The 11,331-nt window shown below is 39.1% G+C and overlaps 1 protein-coding gene across 1 annotated transcript in view; it reads right to left on the bottom strand.

Annotated features, from left to right (window-relative positions):
* LOC109377479 (ryanodine receptor 2) overlaps positions 1-11,331 on the bottom strand; it is a 193,940-nt gene that overhangs the window by 75,996 nt on the left and 106,613 nt on the right. Inside the window, exons 21-22 of the mRNA XM_019633841.1 lie at positions 8,889-8,992; positions 7,050-7,133 (exon numbers count right to left, since the gene is read on the bottom strand). Of these exons, the coding sequence (XP_019489386.1) occupies positions 7,050-7,133; positions 8,889-8,992 (188 nt within the window). The remainder of the gene's footprint in view (positions 1-7,049; positions 7,134-8,888; positions 8,993-11,331) is intronic.

The raw sequence follows: 11,331 nt of genomic DNA, 5'->3' as shown, positions 1-11,331 counted from the left end.
TTACCCTTTTCACCCTCACAAAGTAACAACCCCCCTCCCCCCATTTATTGCCCTCCCACCCCCGATATCATGCTTATCTATTACAATTCCATTGAATCCGTTCCCACTTACTGCCCCTATTTTAAATGCTAGGTCTCTCTGCTGTCAATCATACTGCAAAAAATACTTTCAGTACATTCACTTCCTCAAGTATCGAAGTTCTTTTGCAGTTACTAGCTCTTGTTGTATTTTGATGTAGCATATAGTGCAATAAAATTATTTTTAAAACACAGATTAATAAACTACATAAACTGTAGCACAATTTCTTTTTTAAATACCTCCTTGCTTGGGGAGGAAACAATTGGTAAACTGCCAGCTTCATTTGCATCGAATCACCAAAGATGGAAACTCAGAGTTGACATCACTTGGCACACTGATGCCACATTAAGCAGCAGCTCAGTTTAGTGCTTCATCCCCACCTAATCCACACCTTTCCTAAGCAGGTATTCCAAATGAGCCTTGAAAAAAGTGTTCAGTATAATATGACTAAACGGCCCATTCAAGTGGTGCCACAAAACACGTGGCAGGAGACCAAAACCACTAAGTGGCGTCTCCCACCCTCACAAGCGTCCTTGTTGAGTATGAATCAGGTTCAGTGAAGCTTGGAAGTCATTATGTGGTGAAAGATGGGCGTTAAACATGGAAGGATGATGTCCAAGTTCAGTGGATGTCAGCTGTAAATTTCAAAGCCAAATCAGCCCTTCAAGTACCTTGGAACAAATGGGAAAATTCCAGGTGTCTGCACACCAGAGATGTTATTATAAAAACAAGGTTTGCTGTTAAGCACATCTACTACAAATGAATACTGGGCTGACATTTTCGCAGAAAGGATAAAGGAATCTTCAAAAACTTCTCTGGAAAACTAATACAGAAGAATTCATTTCAATGCAGAAACTAGGAGGGAAAAAGACAAGGGATATATTTCTTCTAAGTTTTCCTTCATTGTTTTGTTTTTAAATAAACGTAATATGATGATGTGCCCTGTGCTGTCCCCCCATCCCACCCGGACCCAATTCCTTTCTATTCCAAGGCCTTCCCTTACCTCCCAGCCTCCACTGTCCCAAGAAAGGGTCATTGCAAGAGAGAGACCCAGAAAAAAACCATTCTTGGATTTTGTGCTTTTAAAATGGGCTTTGAAAATGCACTGCAGAGACAGTAGTCTTTAGAGAAAGGCCTTCTGATATTAAAAGATTACGAAAGAGTGAGGTCCTGACACCCTGGGACATAAAGGAAGACCCAGGCGTAAATACGAAGAGCCCTCAGTCCCAGGCAGGCTGACGTCCCAGACCCTGGAGCAGAGGAGGCTGGAGGGAAGTGAGTCCTCTCCACCCCTGTCCAGACATATTCCAGAGCTAGGTGAACTTTTGTCTTGCTTCCTAGATTGTACCAGAATCTCGCACGCCCAAACCCTCATGCAGCACAGATTCAGACTAGATATGGCAACAAACCAAGTCTAGGCTGAGAGGCAGGCCTCCCTCCCTCCTCCACCACAGACGGCAAGAGAGAGGCAGGAATAGAGGACTCACAGACATGAGGACAGACCCAGTGAGTGGACCGAAGCCAAAGATCAGTCGGGAGAACATGCATCCCATAGATTCCAGCAGAGACGAATGCAAACGATGACCTAAGGCTCTCCTTTGTCCAAACCTCAGCCCTCTTTCTGACTAGGCCTTTGACCCTGGGCTCGGTCCTGCTCCATTCAGTCCAGTTTCAGCAAGAGTCCTGCTGGATCAATTTAGCGAAAAGCCCACTCTTGCTATCCGATCACCCTGGTCCGCCTTCAGCAAGAATCCTGTCAAATCCGGGTTGCCGGAATCCCCCTTATCCTCAGAGTCTCCTCTTAGCGATTGTCCATCCACTGGTCCCACCCTGCTCCTAGGCTGGAAGGCCTCACTTGTCCTCGTTGTAGTCTGAATGGATCCTGGCTCCATACCGAGGTCTCACTTTCCTGAATAAAATCTGCCTTTCCAGCTTTCACTTCTGTTCAGCTCTGGTTTTCTTTGACACAATTAAGTCACGGCAGCCAAGTTCAATGAGATTCACCAAGGATCCAGTGTCCCCTTGCCATCAGGTGAGTGTCCCAAATATATGTAGCCCCATGAGTAAGAGGGGGTAAACCTTGAATTCAGATTCAACAACAAATATGCATTCTGCAGTAGAATGTCTCAAGCCCTATTTTCAGAACTGGTCACTGAATAACATGGAAAAAAAAATCAGTATCTTTACAGAATCATGTTCTGAAAGGAACCAGGCAGAAAACAAAACTAACATAAAATAATGGTATGATGAAAGATGGGGGTGCCATGCAGAAAAATCAAGTAGAAAAGGGGGTGTGGGAGGAAGTACAAATTTAAATAGGGTACAATTTTTAAAAGGCCAAGGAAGGGACTTTGAGAGGGTGACATGTGACTCAACACTTAAAAGTGAGAATAAACACAGAAAACATAATTTTAATTGAGTTTATACTGAACAAACTACAGTTACATTTCTCTGATCAAGCTGCCATCTAGCTGCAAGGCCCACTGGGTTTAAATACGGTATCAAGCCTTATCAGAGAAAATGAAGAACATGACATATTAGCACAAATTTTCCATTTGTGGTCTGTGAAACGTACTCACCACACATAAAAAGAGTAAATAAACTTGTTTTCTTTATTCCTTCCTAATCACAGTGCCTCATCATTTCAGAAGAAAAAAAAATCCAACTGTATTTGTGACAGTGTTTCTCACTTAGGTAAATATTACAGAGGCTGAATTTTGTACATGTGCTTGTGTCTATACATGTGGTTCCGCACACTCAGCATCATCTCAGCATTCATTCCAGAAAGTCATTTTAAAGGTATATATTGGGTTGTCAAAAAAGTCATGATGCATTTTTGCAACAAAAAAACATAGAAAAATACATCATGACTTTTCTGACAACCGAATATATTCATGTATGTATCATTCTGAGCCCTTCATCCGCCCCATTCTGCCTGAGCAATTTCGCTGACCCCCTCACTCCCCATCACTACCAGTGGCCCCACAGCACCAGGGTAAGAAGGTGGGGCTGGGGGGAGGGAATGCAGCAGTTTTAGAAGCCTGTCCCATGATTCTAAAATGCTTTTTCATAACTTAACACTAACACTTCTCAGTGAAATGTACAGGCAACCAGTTTCTGACCATGTTCTGTGTTGATTTAATAATAGGTAGGTGTTAAAGACAGACATTTTCTAGTGTTAACACATCCTTTCATTACTGGCATAAACTTAGCTTGTGCATAATATACTTTCTTAATAAAGTGCTGGGTTGAGTTTGCTAATATTTTCCTTAGCGTTTTTGCATCTATGCCCATGAGTGAGGTTAGACTGTAATTTTCCTTTTTCTTACTGCCCCGATCTGAGCTTTGTATCAACCGTATATTGTTCTCCAAAAATAAGCTGTCAAGTGCTGTTGCCTTTTCATTTGAGATTATCGTTCTTAAGCATTTGGTAGAAATCAATAGAAAAATTGTTGGGTGTGTGTGTGTGTATAGATTTTAAATTATTATTTCAATTCCTTTAATAGTTATAGCTGTATTAACATTTTCTTTCTTCTTGGGTCATTTTAATATTGTTCTATCCACACAATCATCCATATCATTTAACTGTAGAAAATTTTGGCATAAATGTATTGCATTTTGCTGTCTCCCCTGAAAATATTCCTAAAATTGCTGAAGTAAATCTTTCTTTCTTCATCAATCTTTTCAGAAGTTTTTTTCCTCTTTAGTAAAACATGCTTGCTCCAAGTATTGATTTATATATTTAATCCGCATGTTTTGATATGAAGTCTTTTCCTTTTCCATTCTTGTGTTTTTAAATTTTCATGATGATACATTTGTTCCATAAGCTATTTAGAACTATGTTCTATAATTTCTGAATATGTCATAGCTTTGTATGATTTTTTGGTCATTGCTTTCATTTCTTCTGATTCAGTGAATATGATCTTTATGACATCAATGTCCTCATGTTGTAAGAATGTTAAATTTTACAGAAGTTCCACGCATGCAGGGTCCTATATATGCCAACCTTTTCATTTGTAGGGGTTTAAAAAGGACAGCAACTTGTCTGTTCCCCTTCCCCGATTCCCCAATAAAAAAATCTTTAAAAAAAATGTTTGTAAAATCACTCCAACCTTTTAGGCTTGTGCTGATCTGTATCCATATCAATATTTGTTATTATTAATTCCTTAATTTTTCCAATAAAGAATAAAATGGCATCTCATGGCAAATTTAGATATAGTATAGACTGTTGGCAGGTGTAAGTACAGTTTTCATTTAACCATCTCACTTTTTCCATTTCCTGATCTATTCTCAAATAAAATGAATAGTTACTTAGCAACAAAAAGAAAAAGTCTCAGTGAAAATAATAATAATAATACAGAGTCCTTAATTCCTCAATAAAACTAACTTACTGCAAACTCTGTGCCCTATCTGTTTATCTATCACAGATTTACAGATCAGACTTGAGATGATTGACACAGAGACATTAATTAAACTATTAGTTTCAACAACCACAACAAAAAAGAAGCCAGACTTTTTGTGACAAGAGATATTCTGTTTGAGATGATTGTTTTGACAGTAAAAATTGGCTTGACCAATTAGGTTTTATGGCAGATAAATTCCATATATCGAATAAGCTAAATTTCGACCCAATAATTTTTTGTGTGTGTTTTTTTTTTAAATAATTTATTTTTTAGAGCAGTTTTAGACTGCCAGCACAATTGCTAGAAGGTCCAGAGGCATCTCATATACCTCCTGCCCCCACATATACACAGCTTCTCCCACTATCAACATTCCTACCAGAGTGGTATATTTTTTACAACTGATGAACCCACACTGACACATACTATCATCTAACACCCATACTTTTCTTGAGTGTTCACTCTTGGTGTTGTGTATTGCATGAGTTTGGACAAAGGTATAATGGTATGCATCAACCATTATAGTGTCATCCAGAGTATTTTCACTATGCTAAAAATCCTCTGTTCTCTGCCCATTCATCCCTCTCTTCCCTCAACCCTTGGCAACCATTGATCCTTTTACTGTCTCCATAATTTTGCCTATTCTAGAATCTCATGTATTTGGACTCATAGAGTACATAGCCTTTTCAGATTGACTTCTTTGTCCCCAGATTTTGAAACACACACACACACACACACACACACACACACACACACACACACACACACACGCACGCGCACGCGCGCGCACACACACACACACACAGAGCACATGATAAAAATACTTTATTAAATATATTATGCTGGCAAAGGTAATTTGAAACTATCTTTTCTATCTTCTTATCCCCGTGCACATCATGTTAAGTAAAGTACCTTTAAGTAAAAGAGTAACAGCTATAGCTACTAGTTGGGGTTTTTTTAGCTTTACCAATGCCTTTGTGATATGCTTTCCAGTAGACTGAGAGAGTAAGTGACTTTAGTGAGAGGATAATGAATTCTTTTTCAAATAAGGTAGATTCCAATTTTCACTTTGAAAAAACTAACAAGGACACAACTGAATTGTCACATGATTGACATTAGACATGATTTTTGATGATGAACCACTATGAAGTTTTAGTTCAATGGACTGAATGACTTTTTTTAACTACAAAATTATTTATGTGAACCAAGAATGTAACTGACCCTGCAACTTGACCCTTTTTATTAATAAAAATATCTATACATGGATATATAATTGGAAAAATAACTGGATCCATTTCTTTATGAGCTATTTCCAATAATATCTTACTTTTTATATTGATTTTTATCAAAAATTATGTTGCTTTGAATACTTGTATACCACAAATAATTATAATAATTCAGAAGAAAAATTTTAACACATAATGACTATGTTCACACAAAACAAATAATTTTAAAAAAATAAAAATTCAATTTAGCTATATACACTGGGTTATAAAGAAGTATAATAGGGTGATCAATCAAAATTGTTTTAATAGGATAATACTATGTAGAATAAATGGATTGGAAATACAATTCAAAGAGAAGAAATGATGTAAAATTCTCTATTATTAACAAGTTTACATGGAGATTTTAAATAGATAATGGTACATATCTAATTGTGTGTATCTCCTTTTATTAGATATGCTAAAAAATGACACAAAAGTGCCATTTCAAAATATAACTATGTGAAATATGCCATAAAACAGCCTCCTTTGAAACTATTTAAACTTAAAAAAATAGAAGCTAAAAATATAAAAGGTATATTTTTTACAATTTTTTTTTTTAGTGGAGCGCATGAGTAAAATTCTTTATTGAACTAGAGGACGTGTGTGAATTTGCATTTGTATAGCAAGTGCACTATTACTACTTAACACATTTCCAGGCCTGCGATTGACAATGCATGTGACTCAGAAAAGTGGCCTGAATATTTAAAGAAAAAACAGTAAGATGAAACAGCTATTGTTTATTAAGGACTTACTCATTTAACACCTAAAACTTCTCTATGAAATAGGTGTTATTGATACCTGTCAGCAGATGATAAAGCTTAGGTTCTGAGAAATTAAGGGGCTCACAGACAGAGGTGACCCTGTTTACACAGCAGACATAACACTCCAACAGCATTCACAGCCTCAGTGTTCTCTCTTAAAATGGGGGTAATAATACCAACCTCATAGCTATTCCTAAAGTACACTTTGTGTGTAAGAGCAAATAAAATTATAAATTTTTTTGGTAGAAGGTGGAAAACCATACTCAGTCAGTGGAAACACGGACACGTGTTCACCACACATACACAAAGAGAAGGAAAAGAACACGCTTTTCATAACCTACTCCCAACTATTTTCTCTGTTTCGTGTCCTCTCTGTCAATGTGACAGAGGCTCTTGTCACACTACAGACTTGATGTAGCCCTAATGTGACATAGCAAGTTTAAATTCTGAATCTGAATTTTATAAAGTAAGTGTCTCAGTCACGAGTTATCTGGGTGCTCAAATTCATGCATGGACCACTGAATATTGTAGGACGTGCAACTTACTTCTTGGGTAGCTTCATCTTTTTCACCTTTTCTTCAGCATGTTCATCTGATATGCCCACGTGACATCCTAACGCCAGCAAAGTCCTGGAAAACAGAACCAGGGATAAACACAATTCCTTCCCTGTGTCCCGAGTAATCCAACGGAATTGCAGGGAGGAATAAGGTGCAACAGTTCCCCAAGGAGCAGAGCGAAAGTCTTGTTTTTAAAGCAAATGGAAAACTTATTTATTTGTATTTACTTCTGAGTGATGAATAAGACCACAAATTGAAAAGCTACAAAAAAGAATACATTGAAAAGCTGCCCTCCGGTCCCTTTCCTCTAGTCCTGTTTCTTTCTCTAAAAGCACTGACTGCTACCAATTCTTGGATGTCCTCCTAGAGTCTGTGCATATTAGGGCAGGTGTGTGTGTGTGTTTATTTTCCCTTTTACACAATAGGTATACACAAGAGAGAGTTCTCTGCAAGATGCTATCTTGACTTTACAATGTAACTTTGAAATACTGTCCTTTCTTACAAAGCTGGTTTATTTTTCAACAGCTCTGAAGTGTCCCAATAGTTGGACGTGTCATAATGTTTTTACACAATTGTCTGCTCAGTCTTTTGTTATTACAAGCAGTGCTGCCAGGAACAGTCTCATACATTTCATAAATGGACTATATCCTATATCTGCAGGATAAATTCCTAGATGTGGATGTACTGCGTCACAGGGTATGTACATTTTAGAGTTTGACAAATATTGCCAAATATCTATAGAGATGGCAATGATTTATAATATATTCCCACCAGCAATGTATGACACTGTCTGTTTCCCCACACGTTTTCCAACATAAGTTATCAAACCGCTTGAACTTATCAATTAATAGGTTAAAAAGGTACCTCGTTATAGGTTTAATTTACATTTTTCTTCATATTAATGCATTTAAGCACCTTTTTCATATGCTTAAGAGATACTTATACTTCCCTTTTTTTCTGTGAAAATATTCTTGGTCCACTTTTCTATTAGATTTAGTTTCCATTGTTGCATTTTAGGAGCTCTTCAAATGTCTGAGATATGAATTGCAAATATTTGTCTCTAGTTTGTTGTCTTTCTACTTTCTCCCATATTGAGTGTTTTGATTGGATCTGTTAGGAGGGTACTATGATTTCAGGTGGGGGATAATTGTTTCAGCTTGGGTAGGGTGGTACAGTGCTGCTATGCTGGAGGTGATAGTGTGGTAACAGCATCATTAGTGACAGAAGAAAAGAAAAGGTGTTAGGTTGATGAAAAGATGACTAGAAAGACTTGGGGGAGGGGAGAGAAGTGTCAAGGATGACTCTGATATCTGGTGTGTGTTATGGGGGGTACTTTACACTGTAAGAGAAAGGATAGTGAGAAAAGCCTGAGATTGTAAAGAAAATAAACATCACAAAGTTTGAGATGCAAGCCTACATTTTATAAATTAGATTCAACAGACACAAAGTTGCTCCCTTAAATTGGTATAATAGTTTCTAAACACTGCTCTTAACATCTTTACTTATGTTGTTTCAAATCAGTAACAATTTCGACTGAGCTGGTCCACCACCCACACTCCAGGCACTTTCTGGGGTCACAGAATCTTTGTATTATTACATAACATCCATAAACATTTATAGAACACTACATAAAAAGCTTTTATAGAGCACGAAGACCTAAGAAAACAGTGTCAAAGTCTAATCCCCAACAATATTGATCCAATCCACCTATGCATTATGTAAAGTTCTAACTGGAATTAAAATAACTCCGCAGCTGAATTAAAGTATATAAATACCTGTTTTTTTCAGGTGAGGCAGATTGGGAAATAGAAAAAGTTAGGGACTCACTTCAGGGTCTCGAGCGACATCTGTAAATTGTAATTGCGTTCCTGCTCAGGCAGCTTGGAGAACTCCACCAGACACGGGTGCTGCCTCTTATTGTCATCTCTAACCTGAAATGGGACAGGAAATCGGGATGTAATAATCTCCCAGGTCCGCACTCAGCAGAGCTGCCTCCATGATCGCTCAGGCACAGGTAATGTTTGAGGTCAGTGCTGAAACCTGGCATTATCTGGGCTCCTCTGCGCGGCACCGTTCCTGGCTCAGCATCTATGCTTACTCTACCCTGATACCCACATGCTCGCTCCCTTGGCAACTTCTAACATTTGCTGAAATCATACTCTCTCACTGAGGTTTATCCTGCCCACCTTCCCAGTCTGACAATCTGCTCACCCAGCCTACTCTTTGTGTGTGTGTGTCCATAACACTCACCACCTGCTAACAAGCTCAGTTCTTATTTGGTTACAGTCTGTCTCCCTGCACTCGCATGAAGACGACAGGACCAGACCTTTTAGTTTCTTCTGTTCCTTGATGCATCCCCAGCACTTAGAAAGTGCCTGGCACGTGGTGGACACTCCATGTTTTGTAAATTGACCTGAAATCTATGTAACGAGAGTACAGTGGTGACTCAGGCTTAATGTGTTATAATGTGTATGTGTTTATATAATGTGTATGTGTTTATATAATGTGTATGAGCCACACTGATGAGAGCCCTCATTTATCAACAGACTGGCTGATATAAACTTGGAGGTGGTGCCAGGTCTTCGTTTCACCCACGTCGGTGCCTTCCTGCTGTCACCCACTGTCACCAGTCATTCCACTACCTTAGCAAGTCAGGAGCATAAAACAGGTGTGTTTCCTACGACTCCTTCAAAGTGTGTATTAGCAATCAGACTTAACTCAGTTCAAGATTTTGGGATGAATTAATGAGAAAGATGTCCTGTATCATTGCATTAGTAATTAGGTTTTTTATCTTCTTAGGGACCTAAATTACAGAGGCATTACTGCTGTGGTGGCACCTAGATGACAGGCATATGCTGTCAGGAAACAAATTACTCCATGGGAATAATTACCAGGTGCTATAAATGCCACATGAAAGTATGCAAACACAAGCAAGAATGTTTTCTAAAGTCTTCAGGAGTCACCAAGTGAAAACTGAGATATTTATTCTTTTCTTTCTGGTGACTATTACAAATGAACAGGACTTACACAAGAGCATATATTATATATATACTTATTTAAATGTGTAACTCTGAAAATGAAATCTACAGTTATAAAATTTAATGCTAAATTCTAAATGTGCAAGTGAAAATGAACCGAAGTAAAAGGGATCAAATATATGGTGATGTAAGGAGAGCTGACTCTGGGTGGTGAACACACAATATGATATTTAGATGATGTATTACAGAATTGTACACCTGAAACCTATGGAACTTTACTAGCCATTGTCACCCCCCAATAAAGTTTACTTTAAAAAAATAAAGTGAACGTGTCCCAGTCCTGAGATCAGCTACCCCTATTTATGCAATCCCCACTCCCTGTCCATTCTCTACATCAGAGAACGACCACCATCCCCTCGGGTGTCCACACCAGAACCAGAGGCCAGCCCAGACTCGCCCACCCTGTGCCTTACCCATGTCCCATAAGCAGACTCCAAAACAGCTCCAGCAGTCACATCTCTCCATCCCTACCCGGCAAGCACCCCCTCTCACCTGGGCCACCTGCATCCCCTCCCTGGGTCTCTGCCTCCTCCAGGCTCACTTTCCTCCACACCAATATCAGAGCTTCTTTTCAAAGCACAGTTAAGCATGCTGCCTCCCTCCTAAACATCTTTCAGTGTTCTTTGCTCCCCAACAGAATCAAACCCTGTTCTGCCACAAGCCCATTGGGACACGCTTCTTATCCACCTGACCAGACCTCCCATCTCTACCCCTCTCACTTTTTTCTTTATCCCCCGGCAATGCCGAGCTACTGAAAGATCACTGCAATGTCACGCTCCTTCCACCTCCATGCATGTACACATGCCAGGTCCTCTACCCAGAACACTCACCTGCTCCCAGGTTACTAGTCAACATGTAAAACTCATCCCTCAGGACTCATAGGAAATATTTACCTCCTCCTGGAAGCCTTCCCTGATTTCCCAGGAGAGGCCTAAATACTCTTTCTTCACTCTGTTAGCACCTCTGTTGTGGGAATGTAGCTTGTAACTGTTTGCATGTCTATCACTCAACTGAACTAGAAGCTCCAAAAAGGCTGAAAGTCAAAGTCTTTTAGCCTTTGAGACCCCCGTACCAAACACAAGGCCAGGCAAATAGGGGGCATATGACAAACGTTAAAGGGACAGATGTATGCCTGTGTGAATCTACCTGAGGCTACTCTGTGAAATAGAGCTCTTACATGATGGCCTGTGAAATATGTCCCAAAGGCATTCTTTGGGCAGGTTGGGGGGGGG

The sequence above is a fragment of the Hipposideros armiger genome, unplaced genomic scaffold (assembly GCF_001890085.2).
Source record: "Hipposideros armiger isolate ML-2016 unplaced genomic scaffold, ASM189008v1 scaffold_1415, whole genome shotgun sequence".
Lineage (NCBI taxonomy): Eukaryota > Metazoa > Chordata > Mammalia > Chiroptera > Hipposideridae > Hipposideros > Hipposideros armiger.
This window is presented reverse-complemented; position numbering and strand designations above follow the sequence as displayed.